The sequence below is a fragment of the Brienomyrus brachyistius genome, chromosome 3 (assembly GCF_023856365.1).
Source record: "Brienomyrus brachyistius isolate T26 chromosome 3, BBRACH_0.4, whole genome shotgun sequence".
In the NCBI taxonomy this organism is placed as follows: domain Eukaryota; kingdom Metazoa; phylum Chordata; class Actinopteri; order Osteoglossiformes; family Mormyridae; genus Brienomyrus; species Brienomyrus brachyistius.
Genome location: NC_064535.1, coordinates 33,489,256 through 33,514,446, shown reverse-complemented (window position 1 = coordinate 33,514,446; position 25,191 = coordinate 33,489,256). Strand labels below are relative to the sequence as shown.

Here is a 25,191-nt window from a genome sequence, read left to right as displayed (position 1 = left end):
TTTGCTCTGATGCCTTCAGTGAGATTCTACCAATATATATATAGGTGTCATGCCCAGCTCGTCTGCTCCTCGTGTGTGCCACGCCCTCTGATTACCCACGTGTACTTCCCCGATTGTACCCAGCTGTGTCTAGTTACTTTGATTAGTCCTGTGTATTTAAGTCCTGGTCTCCCCGGTTTCCCTTGTCCGTCATTGATGTTTGTATGCGTGAGATGTTTCCCCTTCTGCGCTTCCTAATTAAACTCCCGTTTTGCCCCGTATTTGCCTGTCCGCTTGCTCCTTGCACGCCTTACCCGCACGATCGCCTGCTTTGCCAGCAAGATCATGACAGAATGACGGAACCTAAGAAGAAGTGGAGGAGGAGGAGAGCGCAGCCGGAGGAGCTGACAATTCGCCTGGGGGCGTGTTCTCTCGCAGGGCTGAGACTCCCGACTGAGTACGAGGAGGAGGAACTCCTCCAACTCCGGGAACCCGAACCGGCCACTAGAGAGCTACCGTCACCCCCGGAGCGATGTTCCTTCTGGCCAGAGCAGCTGGCCAATAGGGGGGCCAGAGCGGTGCGGGAAGCTATCCCGCGGGTTCCCCGCTTTCTTAAAGGGCCCACGCCCGTTTCGCCCGCGGTCCTCGCTGACCGATACTTCACCCTCCAGGGACTTTATTGGAGGGTGATGGGAGAACCGGCCCCACAGGCCCCCCCGGAGGGGGAAAGGCTCGCCGCGCAGCTGGGGCAGGATTTCGCCTCATTCTCTCCAGAATCCCCTCACTCCGATCTGGAGAGAATGGCTGAGGACCTCCTGAGGCTAATCCAGCTCCGGAGAGCACCGGCCCCAGCTTCACCTCCCGAGCAGCCGCCATTACCGGCGGACCCCGCTCCCGTGCAGCCGCCCCCTCCGCCTGCAGCAGCTCCAGAGGCGCCCCCTCTGCCTGTGACTCCTATGTCCTCACCCCGGCGCCGTCGACCCCGACCAGGGGTCGGCTTGTCTGTGTCCCGCAAGGGGAGGGGGCACAGACGCAGGGCTGGGGTCCCGCCCGCCCTGCCCCCTGGCTCGCCCTGCCTCGCCTGCGCTGGGGCTCGGTTGGCACCCGCGGGTCCTGGCCCTCCGGGTCGGCTGTCGCCTGCGGGTTCCCCTCCGCGGCCTCGTCACCCGGCCTCGCTCCCCCCTCCGGTGCCTGGTCGGTCGCCTGCAGGCTCCCCGACGGCGGCTCCTCGGTCGCCTGCGGGTCCTCCCGCTCGTGCGCGGCGGACGTCGCTGCCTGCGGCGGCTCCCCTCTTCTCCTTACCCTCGCCTGGGTCCCCTCCAGCTCCCTCGTCCCCTTCCCCGGTTCTCCCTCCTGCTCCTGCCTTGGCCCCTCCGTTGGTCCCTCGCCCTGCCTCCTCTGCCCCTCCACGGTCCCCTCCTGCTCCGGCCTCCCGGCCGCCTGCGGCCCCTCCGGCTGCCCCCCGTCGCCCGCTGGGTCTCCCTCGGGCTCCCCTTAGTTCCCCCTCCTTGTCTCCCTACGCCCCTGCCTTTGTTCCGCCTGTCTCTGCCCCTTCGTTTTCTGCTCGCCCTTTCGTTCCTTGTGCCCCGGTGTCCCCGCCTTGCACTCCTGGCCCCTTGTTCCGCCCGTTCCTTCTGTGTCTCCCTTCCTGGTTTGCCTGTCGGCCTTCCCGACCCTCTGTCAGGTTTTGTCTTTTGTCTTGTCCCTCGCTCTGTTCTGTGCCTCGGTCTTGTTTCCCGTCCTGCGTTGATTTTGTTTTTCAGGTCCTGTTTTGCCTCGTCCCGTCCGTCGCCCCCTTCCTTGGCGCGCCCGGAGAAGCGCACCTTTGGGGGGGGGTTCTGTCATGCCCGGCTCGTCCGCTCCGCGTGTGTGCCACGCCCCCTGATTATCCACGTGTACTTCCCCGATTGTACCCAGCTGTGTCTAGTTACTTTGATTAGTCCTGTGTATTTAAGTCCTGGTCTCCTCGGTTTCCCTTGTCCGTCATTGATGTTTGTATGCGTGAGATGTTTCCCCGTCCGCCCCTAATTAAACTCCCGTTTTGCCCCGTGTTTGCCTGTCCGCTTGCTCCTTGCACGCCTTACCCGCACAAACGCCTGCTTTGCCAGCAAGATCGTGACAATAGGGTGTGGTGAATGTAATTTGAAATAAAAAAATATTTTATTTCGGTCTATCTCATGAGCCTATTTTAAGGGTATGGTTATATTTTTAAGGGTATGATAAGTTGATTATTTATCAGATTATTTTTATATACTCTAAAGTACTGTTTTATCCAAGGGATCTGATGCATAATTGTGGATTTTTTTTTCTTTTTTACTTCAACACAATTAATTATAAAAATGCTTGATTTATTTGTCCCTTTGTCTCTCTCCATCTACAGATCGCAGAAGATAACGAGTATGCAGACATTAGAGAGTGTGGCTCTCAGACCGGCAGCCAGAGGCAGGAAGCCCCATCTCAGGGGGAGGAAGTCTGCTATGCTTCCGTGCAGTTTAACACCAACCCCCCAGGCAGGCAGTAAGTGTGAATTCAGCTTATTTTACTTCATCTTTATGGGTCAGAATACAGAAATACAAAGAGCAAAGTTATGTTTTAGAATTAAAAGCGAAAGACGACTGTCAGACTGTTAATAATTAAATATTTACATTCAACCGCTGCAGGTGTGATGTCAGTAACGCAGAGAGCCCTGATGATGCAATCTTGTACGATGCAGTCCGAAAACCAGCCATCTGCAGTTAAACCAGGTAAAATATCAGGACCATCATGTTCTTTATTGTTGGCGACACTGAAACTACAGAACATCACTGCAATATCTCCAACATACACCAAGCGAGATACATCGAATGAAGTACTGATGGCTCTTAATTTCTACGCCAGAATTCCTGTCTGACTCAGTCTATCCACCGAAAGGTCTCATTGGAATGGCTTTGTTGTGTTTACACACATAAACATAAAAATGATTTTAAAAAATATTAAATTCATGCATTTGTCATGCCCGGCTCGTCCGCTCCTCGTGTGTGCCACGCCCCCTGATTACCCACATGCACTACCCTGATCGTTTCCTGCTGTGTCTGCTTCCTTTGATTAGTCTTTGTGTATTTAAGTCCTGGTCTGACCTGTTCCCCTTGTCCGTCATTGTAGTTAGCTGTGGTCCCATGTTTCCCGCTCCCTGTTTATATAATAAATCCCCAGTATTTCCCGTATTCGCCTGTCTGCCTGCTCCTTGCTCGCTTTACCCGCACGATCGCAGCGTATCTCCGGCGTGATCGTGACAGAATGACGGACCTCAAAAAGAAGCGGAGGAGAAGGAAGAAGCTCCCTGACGAGCCGATCTGTCTGGGCGCCTGCTCGCTCTCCAGCCCCTGGCTCCCTCAGGAGGAGGAGGAGCTCGTCCTGGGTCCCGACCTGGGACCATACGGTCTGGGACCCTGCTCCCTGGCGAGGCTCTGGGCTCCGAGCGACGATGAAGAGGACAAGCCCTTCGTCTTCCCGGAACTAGAGCCCCTCCCCGCGGAACAGCTGCCACCCCCCAAGAGGTGCGATAACCAGCCCGAGCGGCTGACAACGTGGGGAGGAAGTAGAGCAGTGAGGGACGCCATCCCGCGGGTTCCCCGCCCTCTTAAAGGGGCCACGCCCGTTTCGCCCGCGGCCCTCGCTGACAGGTACTTCACCCTCCAGGGACTGTATTGGAGGGTGATGGGAGAACCGGCCCCACAGGGCCCCCCGGAGGGGGAAAGGCTTGCTACACAGCTGGGGCAGGACTTCGCCGCCTTCTCTCCAGACTCCCCGTATTCCGACCTGGAGAGAATGGCTGAGGACCTCCGGAGCCTAATCCAACTCCGGAGAGCGCCTGCAGCACCCGGGCAGGTGCCCCCACTGCAGCCGCCTTCGCAGCTGCCTGCGCAGCTATCGCCTGCGCAGCTCCCCCTGCCTGCAGCTCCAGGGCAGGCGCCCCCACTGCAGCAGCCTGCAGCTCCAGGGCAGGCGCCCCCACTGCAGCAGCCTGCAGCTCCAGGGCAGGCGCCCCCACTGCAGCAGCCTGCAGCTCCAGGGCAGGCGCCCCCACTGCAGCAGCCTGCAGCTTCCGGGCAGGCGCCCCCACAGCCTCCAGTCCCTGACCGCGTTCCAGTCCCTGACCGCGTTCCAGTCCCTGACCGCGTTCCAGTCCCTGACCGCGTTCCAGTCCCTGACCGCCCTGCCGCAGCTCCAGAGGCGCCCCCTCCGCCTGCCGCAGCTCCAGAGGCGCCCCCTCCGCCTGCCGCAGCTCCAGAGGCGCCCCCTCCGCCTGCCGCAGCTCCAGAGGCGCCCCCTCCGCCTGCCGCAGCTCCAGAGGCGCCCCCTCCGCCTGCCGCAGCTCCAGAGGCGCCCCCTCCGCCTGCAGCAGCTCCAGCTCCTGTCCCTTCTCCCCCAGTGACTTTTTCTCCTTCGCCCCGGCGAACTCGACCCCGACCTGGGGTCATCATGTCTGTGTCCCGTAAAGGGAGGGGACACAGACGCAGGGCTGGGGTCCCGCCCGCCCTGCCCCCTGGCTCGCCCTGCCTCGCCTGCGCTGGGGCTCGGTTGGCGCCTGCGGGTCCTGGCCCTCTGGGTCGGCTGTCGCCTGCGGGTCCCTCTCCGATGCCTCGTCGCCCTGCCTCGCTCCCCCCTCCGGTGCCTGGTCGGTCGCCTGCGGGGCCCCTACCTTCGGCCCGTCGGAGGACGTCGCCGCCTGCGGCGGCTCCCCCCTCGCCTTGCCTTCGCCCTGGCCCCTTCCAGCTCCCTCGTCCCCTTCCCTGGTGCTCCCTCCTGCTCCCTCCCTGGCCCCTCCGTGGGTCCCTCGCCCTGTCTCCTCTGCCCCTCCGTGGTCCCCTCCAGCTCCGGCCTCCCGGCCGTCTGCGGCCCCTCCGGCTGCCGCCCGTCGCCCGCTGGGTCTCCCTCGGGCTCCCCTTAGTTCCCCCTCCTTGTCTCCCTACGCCCCTGCCTTTGTCCCGCCTGTCTCTGCCCCTTCGTTTTTTGCTCCCCCTTGCTTTGTTCCTCCCGTCTCGGCTCCTCGTCCTCCTCTGTTCCCTTCGTTCACTCCTGGTCCTTTTGTTCCTCCTGTTCCCGCTGTGTCCCCTTTCCTGGTTTGTCTGTCTGCTTTCCTGGCCCTCTGTCAGGTTTTGTCCTTTGTCCTGTCCCTCGCTGTGTTCTGAGCCTCTGTCTTGTTCCCGGTCCCATGTTGATTTCTGGTTTTGTTTTTCAGGTCCTGTTTGGCCTCGTCCCGTCCGTCGCCCCCTTCCTTGGCGCGCCCGGAGAAGCGCGCCTTTGGGGGGGGGTTCTGTCATGCCCGGCTCGTCCGCTCCTCGTGTGTGCCACGCCCCCTGATTACCCACGTGCACTACCCTGATCGTTTCCTGCTGTGTCTGCTTCCTTTGATTAGTCTTTGTGTATTTAAGTCCTGGTCTGACCTGTTCCCCTTGTCCGTCATTGTAGTTAGCTGTGGTCCCATGTTTCCCGCTCCCTGTTTATATAATAAATCCCAAGTATTTCCCGTATTCGCCTGTCTGCCTGCTCCTTGCTCGCTTTACCCGCACGATCGCAGCGTATCTCCGGCGTGATCGTGACAGCATTCATCTTTGGATAACTTTTGTAATACAGGATCTCTGAAACTTTTATTGAATTTATTAATGAAAAGTAAGTTGATTATTTACAAGCGATACAGATAAAGTAAAATGACATCTACTAATATCAGTAATCAACCATTTTAGGAGTCTTCCTCACCTGCGATTCCACTCCTCCGCTTCCTCCTGCTGGATCCTCCCCCCCTCCACAAGGATGCCTCGACAGGGACAGCAGTCTCTTCCAGAGCTGATTACATAGAGCACACTGGAGCTGCAATGACCATACAGCACACTGGAGCTGCAGTGACCATTGAGCACACTGGAGCTGCAATGACCATTGAGCACACTGGAGCTGCAGTGACCATCATAAAGCACACTGAAGCTGCAGTGACCATCATAAAGCACACTGAAGCTGCAGTGACCATCATAAAGCACACTGACGCTGCAGTGACATTCATAATGCACACTGACGCTGCAATGACCATCATAAAGCACACTGAAGCTGCAGTGACCATCATAAAACACACTGAAGCTGCAGTGACCATCATAAAGCAGACTGAAGCTGCAGTGACCATCATAAAGCACACTGAAGCTGCAGTGACCATCATAAAGCAGACTGAAGCTGCAGTGACTATAAGGCACTCTGGAGCGGCCCTTTGGTAGAGAGACACTCTCAGGGAACTGAGTCAGTTTGTCAGTTTGTGCCTGGTGCCCTTTTCTGGAAAAAGATTCAGTTTCAGATGTTTCAGAATCTTTATTATCATTGTACAAATACAACGATATTGGGTGCAGTTCCAGTTGTATTTATGTATGTAATAATCTACAGCTCACACCCTTAGCTCTGAATCCTGCTTCTCCTTTGTGTGTGTAGGGCTCCCCCTTGTGGGCAGTCCAAAGATAGTCTGGTATCCTGCCCAGAGTGAGCTGCTGCTTTGTGGCCTGTGCTGCCTGGCAAAGGCCTCCCCCACGACCCTGACCAGGAACAGCAGCTGGAAGATGATTTTTCATCATCCACTCTGCCCAGGAGATCATTTTTTGCATAAAATTGTGTGTGCACTGCTGGTTTGTATTCCTGGTGCATAATTACTTGCTGGTTTAACAAAGTCAGAGGGAGCAGAGTCTGCAAAGGCATCCTGGCACATTTAGGCCTTTGCACAGTGAATCCCAGCTGGTCAGGAATAGGGATGGGACAGGGATGGGATAGGGATGGGATAGGAATGGGACAGGGATGGGATAGGGATGGGACAGAGGTGGGATAGGGATGGGACAGGGATGGGATAGGGTTGGGATAGGAATGGAACAGGGATGGGATAGGGATGGGATAGGGATGGGATAGGAATGGGACAGGGATGGGATAGGGATGGGATAGAGATGGGATAGGAATGGGACAGGAAGAGCAGTGACAGACTTCCTGCGTGGAAACAGTATCATGGTAGACATTTGCAGTGCTTTCATAGGTTTACGGCTCAATTTAATGATTTTGGTCTCCTTCATTTACTATAGTAGCCTTGCTGTGTGTAAACAGTATCACTGTATTGATTTGGCTGTATTTTCATCGTTATATTGCTTAATTGTAGGATTTTCCTTAATTTTCGGTAGTAAAAGCCATTCATTTAAACTCTGTGGTCCTCTCTCACACACAATATTTCACAGATCCTACAAGCCCAAAGCAGACAAAGCTAGAATGGAAAGGAAAATGCACAAAAAAAACAGTGATTCTGAAATTTGCTTTGACTTTTATTTCATTGCAGACAGTATGAACCCAAGACAGCTCATGTTCACTTTTATGTTCATATAGTTCATGGTTTATCTGACCATTATTATTATTAACCCAGCTTCATGTTTTTCTGGTCAACTTCATTTCCTTTGTTAATATACATCCATTCCTATATTTCAGGCCTGCAACACATTCCTAAAAAAGTTGGGACAGGAGCAGTTTAGGGCTGGTAATGAGGTAGAAAAAAATATGTGATTTAAAGCAGGTGATGCCAACAGGGGATTGTAATTATGATTTGGTACAAAAGCAGTATCCACAAAAGGCTGGCAGCATGGGGGCAGTATGGTGTCGAAAGCTGGCAGTATAGGGGTGCCTACCTGGCAGTATAGGGGGAAAGCTGGCAGTATAGGGGGAAAGCTGGCAGTATAGGGGGAAAGCTGGCAGTATAGGGGCGCCTACCTGGCAGTATAGGGGTACCTACCCCACCATCACACCCGCTCTCTGTTTTATGTTTATAATCACTATATGACAGTTTAAGCTTTAGCAGTTACGGAATGTTTACTGTGTGTCGATAAATGTCCTTTTGTTGAAACCAGTGGTTGTCTGTGGTCATTCAGTTACATCTGGCAGATTCAGGTTTGGGTAACATCTTATTTAGGCGACACAGGGCATCCACAAAAGAAAAGTTTGGTTGTGACATTTGTGTGTTGGGTTTTTATCGCTCATTTACACATCATATCAATGACATCATACCATCAATCACAAGTTGATAGTTGCAATTTGTTACAATTGAAATTTTTCATGAAGTAAATATTTCCAAGCTTCACCTGTAGCCCATACATAAAACAGGAAGCACTGTGGTATCACACCTACAGACAGGCGTGTGTCTGTGTGGTCAGCATGTACTGCTTATACAATACAGGGCCCCACCGTATCATACTTACAAAATAAACAAAATGCCATTCAAACAAACAAACAAACATCCACTTCAGAAAATAGTCTGAAAATAGTCCAGTTGTTCGCGTATCTTTATTGAGTGTAAACAAAATATGGGCCTTAGGACAAAACAGAACATTTTAGCATCGTTTCCCCTGTACTTATCAGTTACTACCTGAAGGAAAAAATGCAGGTTCAGTGTATATTTTCAGCAGGTGGTCTCACATTTTGGCTTTGAAGGGATCCATGCTGAGAGAATGTATGAACTCCTGAAGCGTGGAGAGGTACTCCTGAGGGTGATCTCGCAGGTGTCCTGCATGGGTGGAGTCCTTCCATGCCTTGCAGTCCACCCTCATGCCTTGCTTTCGCCAGTCCTCAATCATCTCCTTCATCTTGAGATGGTCACACATTGGGTCATTCTCAGAGGAGAAGAAGAGAGCAGGTGCCTGAATGAGGCGGTGCCAGAAGATGTCGATGTTGGTGTTAAAGTAATCCACCGTGTGTCTCTTGAAAGCTCGAAAGTACAGCATGCTGGCCGCCCGCACAAGGCTCTCCCCCTGGGGAAGCAAACTCCTCCCCAGACCTACACAGAAGACAACATTATTAGCCACAACACAAAAAGCTGTCACATTTTCAAATGCTGCGTTTCATTGAATGACGTTAAAGCTGATAGTCTGACCGTAGATGAGCATGTCTGTGCCAAGTTTCACCTACACTTAGCTTAAACATTTGACAGGCGTTACATACACCCCTTCTGATACTTGTGAAATGGATAAACAGTCATCCAACCCACATCATCAAAGCAGACTGCAGAAAGCAAAAGCGGATGTGCAGGAATGAGGCTGTTCCACTGACCTACGGCCATGCGATCCAGGGAACCCATCACCAGGCTGTCGTAAACCTGCCCTCGGAGCCTGCGAATCATGCCGTCATACTGGCCGGGATTTCTGCAGATGTGGACCAGCAGCTGGCTGAAGGTGTAGCCCCCTACTGAGAAAGCATGCACCAGCAGGGGGCGCCACACAAACCTGTCGCTCTGCAGCACCTCCAGGACCTTCATGCCATAGTCAAGGCCCCATTTCGGCCAAAGGAACTGGCTGACCCGGCTCTCCACGATGAGCACATCAAAGCCGTTAGGCAGGTATATGTCACAGTATTTGGCCAAGCCCCAAGGCTGAGATCCCAGCCAGGGAAGCAGCAGCAGCAAGGGTCTGGCGCCACCCTGTGGTGGTCTACTCAACACCACGGATTCATTCAATAAAAACGTGATGGTTTTGCTGATTTTGTGAGCGGTGACGCCGCTCAGGATGGCAGACATAGACATCATTGTGACAACCTGTGGAGGGGGGAAAAAAGCACTAGAGGAGGCTCTGCCATTTTCAAAACATTTTATTAATGAATAAGCTGAAAGATGTTTAACATGCACAGAGTAACCGTAAAAGACAAGGTCATGTGCTGGTTACATAAACTGTATTGGAACTGTTGGTATGGTTATTTCTCCAGGCCTATAGGGGGCGCAGGTTTGCACAGTTTGCTATGTTGAGCCAATTAGTTACTAGAAGAAGTGTGATAGGAAGTGTTGCTCATGGGTGAAGCAAGACATGGTGTGTTTCTTCCGATCCAAAGCCATCCACTCCGTTAAATCCCTTTGAGTGGCAATATGAGTAAGTTTATTAATTATGTTTACTTTTAAGACAAGGTATATGACATTTTTTGAAGTGATTTGGAAACGTTTGATGTGTTTTATATGTCCACATAAGTTCAACCAAAGCTAATGTTTATGTGACATTGCTGTATTCTGTATCATTTCAGTTTCACACTTTTTTGCATTAAATCCTGTCCAAATACAACACGTGCCTGTTCCTTGGAGGAAGTGATGCAAGAGAGAGTTTAGCTGGCTGTGAATCTCAATATAGGACACTGGGTCACATTGGGTGCAACAGTACAGTGAAATCATAGCACTCTGCGAGGGACGTCGAGTGACAGCTCTACTCTAACATGGAGAAATCAGAGGCTGAAGGTCAAAACGACGAGGAAACAAGGTCCACTCGCTCAAGAAGGTCCTCAAAGTCTTCAGGAAGACTGACTGTTAGATCATCTGCAGCATGTTCAAGCAGGTCATCAGCATCAACCCGAGCCAGTATGGCAGCAGCGCGGGCTCAAGCAGAAGCTCAAGCAGCAAAAGCCAGATTAGCTTACGCTGAGAAGGAGATGAACATTAAAGTAGAAAAGGCCCGCCTAGAAGCAACTCTAGATGTAATCAACCTCCAAAAGGAAGCGGATGCAGCCTTGGCCAAAGCAGAGGTAATGGAGTCAGCAGCAGCTCAATTTGACAAAGCTGAATCAGGGGAAGAGTGGCCATTGTCACCTCTACAAGTAACCCCAGAACAAAAAGTGAATGAATACATAAATAAATACAGCCACACTGACCTGACTCCAGACATTACATCCCACCATGACGACAGTAAATATCAGATTGAACAATCAAAACAATCAGTAATGTACACACCTCTTTACCCTAAACAAGAACCAGTGCAGTACTCATTCACGCCACAAGATGGAGCAGAGAGACGACTACAAAGAGACGTAAGTCCGCAGACTCTCCACGATGCATTACAACAGCAGCACGGATTAAGCTCAAATAATAATGCAGACACCATAGCAAGTGACCTCGCCAGATTCTTAGCCAAGAGTCAGCTAATAACTGGAGGGCTGTCTAAATTTGACGACAAGCCAGAAAATTACCTTAGTTGGAAGGCCACATTTCAGAGCACCATTAGGGACCTTTGTCTAACAGCCACTGAAGAAATCAACCTACTCATTAAGTGGCTAGGCCCAGAGTCTTCTGAACATGCCAAGAGATTAAAAGCAGTCAACATAAAGCATCCACCTGCCGGTCTGAACATGATATGGTTGAGACTAGAGGAATGTTACGGCTCACCAGAAGCAATAGAAAACTCCCTGTTTGCCCGAATACGAGACTTTCCAAAGCTCTCCAGCAAAGAACCACACAAGCTTCGCGACCTATCAGATCTGCTGTGTGAACTCCAAGCTGCAAAGCTAGATGGTTATTTGCCTGGTTTAAGTTACCTCGACACAGCTAGGGGAGTACATCCCATTGTGGAGAAGCTGCCCTTCCATCTTCAAGAGAAGTGGACAATGGTAGGGTCAAAGTTTAAAGAAGACCACAATGTTAGCTTCCCACCATTCTCATTCTTTGTTGAATTTGTGAAACGTCAAGCAAAAGCAAGGAATGATCCTTGCTTCACCACACCTTTCAACACAACTCTTTCCTATGTCAGCCACATGTCCAGCTACAGAAAAGAAAAACCGTTAAGCAACCACAACCAAAGGTCATCAGTTACAGTGCACAAGACGGACATATCATCAGAGGGATCAAAATCAAAAAAAGCAGACGAAGACATTGAAAGACAGTGCCCCATACATCACAAACCCCACCCACTCAAAAGATGCAGGGGCTTTAGAGCTATGCTGCTTGAACAGAGGAAGAGGTTCCTCAGAGACAATAGCATTTGCTATCGCTGCCTTGCTTCCACCGGCCACCAAGCCAAAGACTGTACAGTCACGATTAAGTGTGAAGAGTGTAATAGTGAGAAACACTTGGCAGCTCTTCATCCTGCCCCAACACTGCAAATGCCCAAGCCTCCTTCATCTCCTGAAGTTCACGGCGGGGAGCAAGCAAATCCACAAGACCCGGATGTTACTGCCACATGTACAGAGGTATGTGGAAATGAAACCACAGGGAGATCCTGTTCTAAGGTTTGCTTAGTACAAGTCTATCCCAAAGGTCAGCGAGACAACGCCAGAAGGATGTATGCAATAATTGACGATCAAAGCAACCAGTCACTTGCAAAGACAGAGTTTTTTGACATATTTAACATACAAGCCACACCTGAACCATACATGCTGAAAACCTGTAGTGGTGTAACACACACGACTGGTAGAAGAGCATTTGGCTACATGGTTGAGTCATTAGATGGAAAAATGGTTTTCCCTCTCCCCACGCTCGTAGAGTGCAATGCCATCCCTAACAACAGGGAAGAGGTACCAACTGCAGAAGCTGCTTTACACCACCCACACCTGAAAGCAATAGCTGCTGAAATACCACCTCTCGACCCAAGTGCAGACATTCTGTTGCTGATAGGACGCAACCTTCTGAGAGTTCACAAAGTGAGGGAGCAAATCAACGGCAGAGATAATGACCCGTTTGCACAGAAGCTTGACCTGGGCTGGGTTATCATTGGAGATGTGTGTCTTGGCAATGCCCACAAGCCAAGTAAAGTGAATGTTCTGAAAACCTATGTATTGGACAATGGACGCCCAAGCTATCTCTCTCCCTGTGACAGTCACCTTAGTGTAAAGGAGGACTTCAGTCTGAGCCAAACCAAACCCATCTCCAGTCAACTGCCATCTGCTCACTCACACCAAAGGTCCACAGCTGAGAATTTGGGAGACTCTGTGTTTTGTCACACCAGTAATGACAACCACCTTGCTCATTCAGCTGAAGATGTAATCTTTTTGAAAAAGATGGCAGGCTTCTTTAAGGACAATACAAACAGCTGGGTTGCACCACTCCCGTTCCGAACCCCCAGACGCAAACTCCCGGATAACCGGTCCTACGCCTACCAACGGCTCATGTCGTTACGATGTACGCTCGACAAGAAACCAGAAATGAAAACACATTTTGTGGAATTCATGCAGAAAATGCTAGATAACCAACACGCAGAACTCGCACCACCTCCCAATAAAGACAAAGAGTACTGGTATCTCCCGATATTTGGCGTGTACCATCCTCAAAAGCCAGGGAAGATACGTGTGGTGTTTGATTCGAGTGCGCAGTTTGATGGAGTGTCCCTCAATGAAGTGTTGCTGTCCGGCCCGGACCTGAACAACACGCTTTTGGGTGTGCTGCTTCGCTTCAGGAAAGAACCCGTCGCAGTCACAGCTGACATCGAACATATGTTCTACTGTTTTGTAGTCCAAGAAGATCACAGAGACTACCTTCGCTTTCTTTGGTACAAAGACAACGACCTTGGCAAAGACGTAGTAGACTACAGAATGAGGGTGCATGTTTTTGGTAACAGTCCTTCCCCGGCAGTGGCAATTTACGGGCTGAGATTGGCAGCAAGGGAAGCAGAAAGTGAGTACGGAACTGACGCCCGAGACTTCGTAGAGCACAACTTCTATGTCGATGACGCATTAAAGTCTTTCCCAACTGCAGCTGAGGCTGTTGATGTCCTACAGAGAACTCAGAAAATGCTTGCCCTCTCAAATCTACGTCTCCACAAGATTGCTTCCAATAAAGTGGAAGTGGTGAGTGCTTTCCCCCCTGAGGATAGGGCCAAAGATATCAAAGATCTCGATTTAACAACAGATGAGCTTCCAGTCCAGCGCAGCTTAGGGGTAAGTTGGAACCCCACAACAGACACGTTCACATTCCATGTTCCACAAGAGCAAAAACCCTTCACTCGCCGGGGCGTACTCTCAACAGTGAACAGCTTGTTTGACCCTCTTGGTTTGCTTGCACCCGTAACCATCAAAGGAAGACTTCTTCTCAGAGAGCTCTCCAGTAGCAACCTTGAGTGGGACAGTTCCTTACCCCAAGACATGTACGATGGCTGGAGAAGGTGGCATGACTCGCTACGAAGTCTCACAAATCTGCACATTCCCCGCCCCTACGTCACGTTCTCCATCTCACAAGCCACCTTCATTGAACTTTGTGTGTTCTCAGACGCTTCGGTGAAAGCCATCGCTGCGGTAGCTTACCTGAAGGTCACACATGAAGACAGGCACAGTGAGGTTGGATTTGTTATGGGTAAGGCCAAACTAGCTCCTGTACCAGAACCGACCATTCCTCGATTAGAGCTGTGCGCTGCAGTGCTTGCTGTGGAGATGTCAGAGCTTCTCACAGTAGAACTAAACGCAAAGATTGACAAGACAACATTCTACACTGACAGTAAAGTGGTGTTAGGATACATTAACAATCAAAGCAGAAGATTCCATGTATATGTGAACAATCGTGTACAGAGAATCAAGCAGTCTTCCCTACCAGATCAATGGAGATACGTCCCATCAGAGCACAATCCTGCTGATCATGGCTCTCGGTCTGTACCAGCAGAAAAACTCTCTGGTACTTCATGGTTGTACGGCCCAGCACTTCTTCTCAATCACGAGACTCTCTCCCCAGAAAAGGGTCCATATGAACTTGTCGATCCAGAGTCGGACATTGAAATTCGACATAAAGTCAATGTACTTGTGACCACAACTGCTCCAGGTGCCTTGGGTTCATCACGCTTTGAAAGATTCTCAAAATGGACTTCCCTTGTCCAAGCGGTGGCCTACCTTCGCCACATCTCTCACAGTTTCAAGTATAAAGATGGTGATGTCTGTAGCGGCTGGCATCTTTGTAAGGCTAGTCTCACAGATGGAGCGTTATCTGAAGCAGAGCACACGATCATCAGGTGTGTCCAGCGTGAAGTCTATGCAGAAGAAATAAAATGCATCATGGCAAAACGAGACTTGCCTCGCAACAGTGCTCTTCACAAACTCCATCCCATCATCGATGGCCAAAACTTACTGCGAGTAGGAGGTCGACTTGCAGAGTCTGGCTTGCCGAGTCATCAAGCTAACCCTCTTCTGATACCAGGGAAGCATCACATTGCAACACTGCTCATTCGACATCACCATGAAGCCACCCAGCACCAAGGAAGACACTTCACTGAAGGGGCTGTGAGAGCAAGTGGCTTATGGGTAGTTGGTTCTAAGAGGTCTATCAGCAGTGTAATCCACAAATGTGTCACCTGCAGAAAGCTTCGAGGTAGAACAGAGCAGCAAATCATGTCTGACTTACCTGCCGAACGTCTTCAGACGGACCCCCCGTTCTCTTATGTTGGCCTCGATGTATTTGGACCGTGGGAGGTTTCAACACGCCGCACCAAAGGTGGTCAAGCAAACAGTAAGAGATGGGCAGTCTTGTTCACTTGCATGTCTACACGGGCTGTTCATATTGAAGTGATTGAAACTCTCAGCTCTTCCAGTTTCATCAATGCTCTTCGCAGGTTCTTTGCGATCAGAGGCCCGGCTAAGCAGTTGAGGTCAGATTGCGGAACCAATTTTATTGGTGCCTCCAAGGACCTAAAGTTGTATTCCCCAAAGCCTGGTGAGACAAGTGTGGATGACTACCTACGCAAGCAGAGGTGTTCCTGGGTGTTTAATGCGCCTCACTCCTCTCACATGGGTGGCGCCTGGGAGCGTATGATAGGCATCTCACGACGCATCCTAGACTCGATGCTCCTACAAGCAGGAAACCCTACACTAACTCACGAGGTCCTGACAACGTTAATGGCGGAAGTCACGGCTATTATCAACGCAAGGCCCTTGGTACCCGTTTCCTCGGATCCAGACGCTCCCTTAATCCTGACCCCTTCAGCTCTGCTCACCCAGAAGGTCGATCCGATCCCAACTCCACCTGTGGATTTTACCAAAGCCGACATATATACACGTCAGTGGAAGAGAGTTCAAGCCCTTGCCGACACATTCTGGGCCAGGTGGCAGAGGGAGTACCTTCACATGCTCCAAGGTCGTCAGAAATGGCAGCGCAGCAGACCAAACTTGAAGGAAGGAGATGTTGTTCTTCTGAAGGACAAGCAACTAAAAAGAAATGAGTGGCCTATGGGTGTCATCGTGAAGACACTTCCAAGCAGAGATGGAGTTGTCAGAAAGATGGAAGTGAAGGTGACACGTGACAAGATTGCGAAGATATTCTGTAGACCCATTTCGGACTGTATCCTTCTTCTGAGAGATTGGTCTAACATCTAATCTAAATAGTGGCATACTTAAAATAATGCCAGGCGGGGAGTGTATTGGAACTGTTGGTATGGTTATTTCTCCAGGCCTATAGGGGGCGCAGGTTTGCACAGTTTGCTATGTTGAGCCAATTAGTTACTAGAAGAAGTGTGATAGGAAGTGTTGCTCATGGGTGAAGCAAGACATGGTGTGTTTCTTCCGATCCAAAGCCATCCACTCCGTTAAATCCCTTTGAGTGGCAATATGAGTAAGTTTATTAATTATATTTACTTTTAAGACAAGGTATATGACATTTTTTGAAGTGATTTGGAAACGTTTGATGTGTTTTATATGTCCACATAAGTTCAACCAAAGCTAATGTTTATGTGACATTGCTGTATTCTGTATCATTTCAGTTTCACACTTTTTTGCATTAAATCCTGTCCAAATACAACACGTGCCTGTTCCTTGGAGGAAGTGATGCAAGAGAGAGTTTAGCTGGCTGTGAATCTCAATATAGGACACTGGGTCACATTGGGTGCAACAGTACATAAACAGTGGCTTTAGTAGAGGGACATTTTATACAGCTAAACGTGTTTGTTTTTCCTAGTGGTCCATGTCAAGAATAACAGACAATGACATAAATATCTTGGAGAGGAAAGTGTAGCGAGATTACAGTACAACCCAAAGACTGACAATGTCTGACTGACATTTCCCACAATGTACACGGTTTCTCCCCCCAAGGCTTTACCTTCCTATCGGAGTTCCACTTCAGACTATTTCGCCAGAAGGACCTGCCGCGACATGACATTCTCGGTAAAATAAATGCGTGACCACAGTGCCTTGTCTACTTTCCCAAACCAGATCATTGTGACCGTCCCTTTAAAGCTGTTTCCATGGCTGGGGAAAGGGGCCCTATATAGTATAATAGCTTATACCATTGTCTATGGGCGTCCACATTCAGTTCATGTCCTTTCGTATGGTCTATGTTTCTAGTAAGAAAGGGCCCCAGACACAGACAGCTTATACCATTGTCTATGGGCGTCCATGTTCAGTTCATGTCCTTTCGTATGGTCTATGTTTCTAGTAAGAAAGGGGCCCCAGACACAGACAGCTTATACTATTGTCTATGGGCGTCCACATTCAGTTCATGTCCTTTCGTATGGTCTATGTTTCTAGTAAGAAAGGGCCCCAGACACAGACAGCTTATACCATTGTCTATGGGCGTCCATGTTCAGTTCATGTCCTTTCGTATGGTCTATGTTTCTAGTAAGAAAGGGGCCCCAGACACAGACAGCTTATACTATTGTCTATGGGCGTCCACATTCAGTTCATGTCCTTTCGTATGGTCTATGTTTCTAGTAAGAAAGGGCCCCAGACACAGACAGCTTATACTATTGTCTATGGGCATCCATGTTCAGTTCATGTCCTTTCGTATGGTCTATGTTTCTAGTAAGAAAGGGCCCCAGACACAGACAGCTTATACCATTGTCTATGGGCGTCCATGTTCAGTTCATGTCCTTTCGTATGGTCTATGTTTCTAGTAAGAAAGGGGCCCCAGACACAGACAGCTTATACTATTGTCTATGGGCGTCCACATTCAGTTCATGTCCTTTCGTATGGTCTATGTTTCTAGTAAGAAAGGGCCCCAGACACAGACAGCTTATACTATTGTCTATGGGCATCCATGTTCAGTTCATGTCCTTTCGTATGGTCTATGTATCTAGTAAGAAAGGCCCCCAGACACAGACAGCTTATACTATTGTCTATGGGCGTCCACATTCAGTTCATGTCCTTTGTATGGTCTATGTTTCTAGTAAGCAGCCAGAGCTCATAATGCCCCATGAAGCCACCAAGACAGGCGAGAGCAGGACTAAGAGCCACAGGGGCAAACTGTCACACAGCAGCAGGTTACTGGAAGTAACAGAGAGATACTGTCCCAGTAAATCACATCCACCTTTTCTGACATATTCATTGCTTTTCACAAGACATTCTGAGGTAACTGCATATTTTATCCAATTATATGAAAAGAAAATATGCTAGTTTTTGTTCTAAAAGAACCTACTGTTAACTGGTTTGTATTTACAGGACGAAATTGTTTAGCTTTAATATGTGAATAACTCATCCAATTCACACAAGTCATAATAGCATAGCATCCACATGTATTATTGCCATATCGAACAATTCGCTTTTTAATTAACAAAGCCTTCAGCTGAAATAGGTTTAAGAATATCTTTCTTTAATGAAATAATATATGTATAGAAATATTAAGCTCTATTCTTTTCAGTGTTCTCCAATGTGTTTTCAATAAGTTTAAAATATCCAATAAATGTATATAGTTCTATTGATTTTATACATTGACCATATGGGATAGCCTAAGTATGGCTTACTAGTAAGCTTAAACATATAATCTGATAGACACAATGAATAAAATGCTGGATATTAAATTGCTCATTAAAATGTCAATTAATTACAATGAGACAACTTGCCTCCATGGCTCTTGCATAATACAGCTCTCAAATTTCACAGCGAGCAGCGAAATTCAATTTTTCTATTGGTTCAGCCAGCCCAAAAAAGTTTTAAAGAATTTTAAACACAGACAGGTGCGTCCGAAACAGATTACTTACTACTTACATACCGCATTTGGTCAGAAGCACATCAGTACGGAAGCCTGCTGGTTTGCATGCATGACAGCAGAAGCAATACACTGGGGTCACGTTCGTGGCCTTGTGGCACAATGTAGCCATGGGTTATATACTGCAGAATTTCGGAGAATGTAATATGTCTTCCTGCCGTTCCATCGACCCTTCGGACCCCCACCTCACAGATCTACGTACCGCTCCCTCCTCATAGACAGCAGCAAACAAAAGCTGCAGTCATTTCGGACGCGCCCATGATCGTGGGCGGGTGCGCACTGGCTCACGCACGCGCAGCTTGTTGGCATAAGTCAGGACCCCCTTCATCAGAGTTATCCCCCCAAAATATATATTTTTTAACCTAACTGTGTAATTGTAAGCATCATATTAATCTGTAATTAAAGCATTTTTAGTTTTTAAACATTCCTTTTCCACCCTCTCTCTCACGGTGGTTTAGTCCACCGCCTGACGTCCCCGGCCCCAGTACCACGAGCATCAACCGAATTTACATAAATGATATGGATACCAATATATACAGTAAACTGGTGAAATTTGCAGATGACACCAAGGTGGGTGGTGTAGCAGATACTGAATTAGCGGCTCAGCAGCTACAGCGGGATCTTGATTTAATTAGTGACTGGGCCGATACCTGGCAGATGAAATTTAATGTCGATAAATGTAAGGTACTCCACCTAGGGAGCAGAAATATAAAGTACAGGTATTTCATGGGTGTCACTGAAATAAAGGTAGCTGATCATGAGAAAGACCTTGGTGTGTATGTTGATGCTTCCATATCCCATTCTCGCCAGTGTGGGGAAGCAATAAAAAAGGCCAATAGGATGTTAGGGTATATCTCCAGCTGTGTGGAGTTTAAGTCAAGGGAGGTAATGCTAAGATTATACAATTCCTTGGTGAGACCTCACCTAGAATATTGTGTGCAGGTTTGGTCACCATATCTTAAAAAGGACATTGTGGCCTTAGAAAAGGTGCACCGTAGGGCCACAAAAATGATTCCTGGTCTTAGAGGAATGTCATACGAGGAACAGTTACTTGAGCTAAATCTGTTCAGTCTCAAGCAAAGGAGACTGAGGGGGGACATGATCCAGGTATATAAGATTCTAACAGGTTTGGATGCTGTTCGACCAAATAGTTACTTCAGCATTAGTTTAAATACACGAACTCGTGGCCATAGCTTTAAATTAGCGGGAGAACATTTCAAGCTGGATTTAAGGAAGCACTTCTTTACACAGCGTGTAGTCAGAGTATGGAATAGCCTTCCTGATAATGTAGTGCAAGCTGAATCCTTGGGTTCCTTTAAATCAGAGCTAGATAAGATTTTAACGACTCTGAGCTATTAGTTTAGTTCTCCCCAAGCGAGCTTGATGGGCCGAATGGCCTCCTCTCGTTTGTATAGTTCTTATGTTCTTATGTCTTATGTAGCTCAGTGCTGGTTCGCCACCAAAAAGGAGCCAATTTGCAGTTTTTCCATTGAAACAGCGGATGTGTCAGACGTATTTCTTTACTTCCACCACTTATCAATCTGGACGGATATCTTTTGCAGTGTAGACGCTAATGCGTCCTGGATGGGTCCCAGAGAAAGAGGTTACGGTAACTGTGCGTGGGGCAGTAACGAAATCAGCTGGACACTCAGGAGAGGCATAATAGACACAAATCTTTCGCCTATCCGATTAACTTAATAATAATTAGTAACGTATAACTACGGCTGCCTAGACTGCATCAGTGTAACAGCTGGCAGTATTCTGTCAGGCGTCATTTTACTATTATTTTAATATAAAACAAACCACTACAATCTGCTGTAAAGCTTACCTGTCCTCCAGGAACTCCCGTGAGTTAGTGAGTCCAGTTCCTCCCTTTGTCTGGAAAACACGCATTAAGCCTGGCATGGTGTTCCACCTGACTAACCTGTCATCTAGCAGACAGCTCCTGCTCCTCAGGATAATAACCCTTCTTTTTCCACACATGAATCTCCCATCTCAAAAACGTCCAGCGCCAATAGCATTATATTTTAAATGGAGTGAAACTGCATATATCGTCTTTGTTTCTTGGGGTCCGAGGCAGTACATACAGCTTGTGTGCACACTTGATGGGATGATATTACATTGTACATGTTGTTTTTTTTTATTTTAAATGTAGTATAACATTATTGGACCTCCGACCAAAAGGGCTTTCACAGAACAGAAATCGATAACAAAAGAGTAGAGGAAGAACGGTTGTTGTTGTTGTAGTTATGGTGAACAGAATTAATACACAGACTAGATACTTTTCCTTGGGGAGGGGCTTATAGCGATAACCTTGCTGATTGGCTGAACACAAGCACCGGCGGTCACATGGAAGTTACATGGAAGTTACACGGAAGTGCAGAAAAAGAGCAATAATAAAATAAAAGTGGAGCAATAGTGCGGATGGAATTTTCTTTGTACCTCAGCTAAATTTTATGCATCACTGAATACCGTTTTGCTTGCGTCTCCATTTTTCTGCATTCGAAAATCTGATTGATAGCCAATAAATAGTCTAATACTGCTGATGCCAGTGCTTATTAGTAAAATAAAATAACAATTTTTTGTGTGAAATAAACGATATGCTAGCCAGATTTAATAAGAATTATAAACATGTCACGGTTTGGTTAAAAAGGAGACACCAGCTTAACGTGACTGCAGCTGAAGAAGTTTTAAAAGGGGAACTTTATTTTTTGTACAATATATAAGATTCAGTCTAAAGAAAGACAGGATATAAGTGGAGATAGGATATAGTGTAAAAAAGCATAAAAGCCGATCCACGATGCTGGGGGACATACAGACCTATGCAGCGGACGCATAAAAAGCGCGTGAGGCAGCAAGACGGTGGGTCTTAGGAGGGCTGCAGCCAGTGACAGACACCCTGCAGTTCAGGAGTCAGCAGTTTATGGAAATATGATGTATAGTGAAAAAGGACGATATCAGGGATCAAACCCTGTGGCCTAAAATCACCAACCAGGCATTTATGTAGAGTTATATGTACATGTGCACATTTTGCAGATGCTTAAAGGTTTCAGTTTGCTTAGAACTTCCTAGGATTCCAGTTTTTGATCGGTTTTCTTGCAGATCAGCAAATTTGCAGGAGTGCATTGTATACAAGGCACTCTCTCAGCTGTCCCTGTTCACTGTGTTAGTGCGTACGTCTCTCCTCCACGGTGTTTGTGCCGGAGATGATCCCAAGTTCAGATTCTCCATCCTCCCCGTGCAGCTGGGCAGTGTGTCACCCCTCTGTTATCCTTCAGCAGAAGCAGGGCAGGAATCCTACAGCACGGTGTTGGCTCCGACGCACTGGTCTGGCTCTGACACACTGGTCTGACGCACTTCCTGGACTCGTGGCACTGACCAAAGTCACTCTTCCACTCCTCACTCTACTATTTGCCACTCGCTTCATTAACTGCTCATTTCTCTAATGTATTGAATGATGAACATGTTTAGGTTTGGTTGTCACTCTGCTGCACTGTAACCCAAATAAAGCACCGCTCTGTAACTGGCGCAGGGGCCTTCAGGAAACTTCCACTGGGCATTAAAAACAAACTCTGTGTCAGCAGCTAATGATCGACTTTGTGGCTGAGCAGGATAGAACTAAATGCCTGAGGTCAGTGTTGGGCCCTTGGTCTGACCCGGCTTCCTCTAAGATGTATGTCGCTTTGGATGAAAACATCTGATAAATAAATGATCTGATAAATAAGTGAGAGTTGCTTCCTGTCTCTGCACTCTACATCCTCAACAGAAAATGCTGGCATTTCCACACACGCTCCCTCAGCCCAGCAGGGGGAGGTATGGAGACTCACCTGGCAACCCTTCTTCATCAGATGTCCACCTGGACTCTCCCCCTATCAAAACCTACAGCACTGTAATTATTCAGACATGAGTATAATGAATGTGAATGTGTCACATGCTTTAATGTTAAAATAAAGTTATTAGCGTGAGCCCTGTCTGCCCCTTGGCCTGCTTGAAGGGTCACAGTGCTGCACCCTCCGGCACTCCTGTACCCTCTGCATCCTCCGGCTCTCCTGTCCCATCGGTGTCCTCTGGCCCTACTGGCCCCTCAGCAGCCTCTGCGTCTTTAGCACCCTCCCCTGTCCTGCTAAGTGCCCCCTGGTGCTGCTGTTCCGCCTCACTCATGACCAAGCCCTCAGCCCTTCAGCCTTTGTCGTCCACCTACCCAAGATGCAGGGGACTCCCTGGAGGATCCCCCCAGTCCCACCTGATCCCCTGTCCTGCACCCTTTCATGCCACTATTTGGCCTCAGTCTGCGTCCTCTGTTCAGCCTCCCATGTCTCCATTCCTGTCCTCTTTGTCCCTCTACCTGTCTGCCCTGTCCAGGTGTTGTGTTTCTGTTGTCTCCTGTTGTCTTTTGTGTCCCTCGTCCTGCCCTGGCTGGTTCTGTGCCCCTAGCTGTGCTGTGTGCCCTGTCCTGTGATTCTGCCCCTCTAGTCCTGTTCGGTGTCGTCTGACCCCTGTCTGGTGTGCCGTGTCTTTGGTCCTGTGAGTCCTATCCCAGTCATGGAGGTGTCTCCCATGCTCAGAGTGCACACTTTGGTCCAGGGGGCTCTGTCACAGCCAGTCCTGTCTATCTCCAGTTGCTGGTGGCCCTCCTGAACCCTCTTAATTCTTCCCAGTTATGTTCTGCTCATTATTCCCAACTATCAACACCTGAATCATGGCAGTCCCTCGTTAGTCTTGTATATCCGTGTCTGCCTTTCCTGTGTTCCCTGTTGTTTCTCCAGTTTCCACCAGGTCCACATGAGGACCTGTCCTATGTCTTATGTTATACAAATAAAGTCTCCTTCTGGGGTTCTTTCCACCTTCCCTCATCTTTGAAACTTTTTCTCACAATGCAGTTTTGCAGAAAAAAGACTTTGTAAGAAATTTGTACAACCGATCACCTCAGGAAGCATGGATGTCAAACATGCGCCATTATTGAAAGCCAAATGGAAAAGCAACTAAAAACTAAGCTATAACTAAAAACTAAAACTAAAAAATAACTAAAACCAAACACAACAAAAGTATATGTACAGTCTCCCTTATTTGACTATCTCTGCCGGCCCCTGGAGGATGGGCTCCCCCTTTGAGTCTGGTCCCTCCCAAGGTTTCTTCCTTCTAGGTAGTTTTTCCTTGCCACTGTCACCTATGGCTTACTCACTGGGAGCTTTGGGGGAGTGGGTGCTGTAAAGCGCTTTGAGACGATGTGATGTTCTGATAATGTGCTATATTAAAATAAAATTATTGTTCTTTGTTGTTCCTGTGAGGGGATGCATCTGTCTTTGTGAGAGTATTTAGCCTGTTAACCAGGAGCTGCTTCCTGTCCACTGAAACCACATCCTACTCACAGAGATTTCTTCCATCTTCTTCTAGCCTTTCATATGCCCTTAGCTGATACTGTTAGTGAAGCATGGTGCCCATGTTACCATAGGGCACCAGGACCCTCCAATTTGGTTCCAACTGGTTGTGCTGGTATGAGTTGCTCCACAGACACCCAAACACCCAAGGGTTGGTATTTTACCAATTTATTTTACAAAAAGAGTAAAAACACACTTTAAAACGCCAAGGCTAGCCGATGGCATACAAAAACGTCATAAAAATTTTGTCCGTTCAGGGCCCACTATCGGATCAGCGGGGCCAGGCGATGTCCGTGCAAAAGATGATCCCCACAAGCCCGGTTCCGTCCGCCCCAACCTATAAGGGTGACACAAACACAAGGCGAGCAAACAGATTCTACCACAGCACGACCCACAATCGCCGTATAGGGATACCGAGAGTATTGCGACAAAGGCACACTACCGCACACTTATCACCCCCACAGGGCACCGCAATAATCACACACACACAAATCGAAACACCCGTACACACCCACTACAAACGACACCATATCACGGTATCCACTACAGGGAGGATTGATAACCTGGTTTCGAACACCCGCCACTACATCAGCCTAAACCAAACCCCAGATCCGACGCCGACCCGATATTTGGCTCTGTCCAAGCGAACAGAGTTTTCACTTAACTTGCTGCGGGGGGGAATGCCCAGTTACTCTCCCCCGCTCCGGCGTCCCAGCGACTCCTTCCCCGACAGAGCGTCTCGAGACGCGATCGCCACTCGGGGTGCCCCGCTCTCCAGTATCGGCTCCCCTGTCCACTCTCCGGTGCGTCTTCTCCCGACGCCTCGTCCGGTGTCTCTTCTGTCCACTCCCTGGTGCGCCTTTTTCCGGTGTCTCCTCCGGGTTCCCTGTCCTAACTTCCAGGGTGCCTTTTCTGTAATGCGATCCTCCCCCTTCACTTTCCCCAACCAATCCCAACCATTGTTCCAGCGCTGCAATTGTCAAGGCAATTAATTAGTCCCGCGATCCCGGCTGACGTACCAAAGGCACAAGGATATAAACAAAACCCACATGCCCATAATACCCACGTGACACTCCTCCCTACTTTTTCATAGGCACGTCCTCGAGCCTGCTCCCAGTGGTACATTAAAATTTCCCCCCAAAAAAAAACACACCATGCATC

At 48.8% G+C, this 25,191-nt stretch overlaps 5 protein-coding genes across 20 annotated transcripts in view; 3 read left to right on the top strand and 2 right to left on the bottom strand.

Annotated features, from left to right (window-relative positions):
- Nucleotides 1–25,191, bottom strand: part of LOC125739112 (transmembrane protein 53-like) — a 188,464-nt gene that overhangs the window by 42,895 nt on the left and 120,378 nt on the right. For 4 of the 9 annotated variants that reach the window (XM_049008892.1, XM_049008889.1, XM_049008897.1 and 1 more), the window contains 2 exons: nucleotides 9,067–9,547; nucleotides 8,427–8,794 (listed from right to left, as the gene is read on the bottom strand). In XM_049008892.1, coding sequence (XP_048864849.1) covers nucleotides 8,433–8,794; nucleotides 9,067–9,538 — 834 coding nt within the window. In that variant the 5' untranslated portion in view covers nucleotides 9,539–9,547 and the 3' untranslated portion in view covers nucleotides 8,427–8,432. Of the gene's footprint in view, nucleotides 1–8,024; nucleotides 8,103–8,426; nucleotides 8,834–9,066; nucleotides 9,548–20,480; nucleotides 20,620–25,191 lie in introns of those variants that run through there. The other 5 variants (XM_049008896.1, XR_007397050.1, XR_007397051.1 and 2 more) reach the window with 5 other exon arrangements.
- The window catches only part of LOC125739109 (uncharacterized), a 164,882-nt gene that overhangs the window by 89,091 nt on the left and 50,600 nt on the right, over nucleotides 1–25,191 (top strand). The gene's annotated exons all lie outside the window — the stretch shown is intronic.
- The window catches only part of LOC125739110 (sialoadhesin-like), a 247,290-nt gene that overhangs the window by 171,548 nt on the left and 50,551 nt on the right, over nucleotides 1–25,191 (top strand).
- The window catches only part of LOC125739113 (transmembrane protein 53-like), a 223,749-nt gene that overhangs the window by 164,205 nt on the left and 34,353 nt on the right, over nucleotides 1–25,191 (bottom strand). For 2 of the 9 annotated variants that reach the window (XM_049008912.1, XM_049008909.1), the window contains exon 1: nucleotides 20,481–20,595. The exons of 2 other annotated variants lie outside the window; for them this stretch is intronic. Coding sequence is in view for 2 of the 7 variants with exons in the window: in XM_049008900.1 (XP_048864857.1) it covers nucleotides 20,481–20,635 (155 nt within the window). In the remaining 5 variants the exon portion in view is untranslated. Of the gene's footprint in view, nucleotides 1–16,811; nucleotides 18,060–20,480; nucleotides 20,636–25,191 lie in introns of those variants that run through there. 5 more of the 9 variants (XM_049008910.1, XM_049008907.1, XM_049008900.1 and 2 more) reach the window with 4 other exon arrangements.
- Nucleotides 9,680–16,562, top strand: LOC125739106 (uncharacterized). Its single transcript, XM_049008863.1, has 2 exons — nucleotides 9,680–9,875; nucleotides 10,024–16,562. Exon 2 carries the CDS (start codon nucleotides 10,210–10,212, stop codon nucleotides 16,048–16,050), a length of 5,841 nt encoding a protein of 1,946 aa, XP_048864820.1. The 5' UTR covers nucleotides 9,680–9,875; nucleotides 10,024–10,209; the 3' UTR covers nucleotides 16,051–16,562.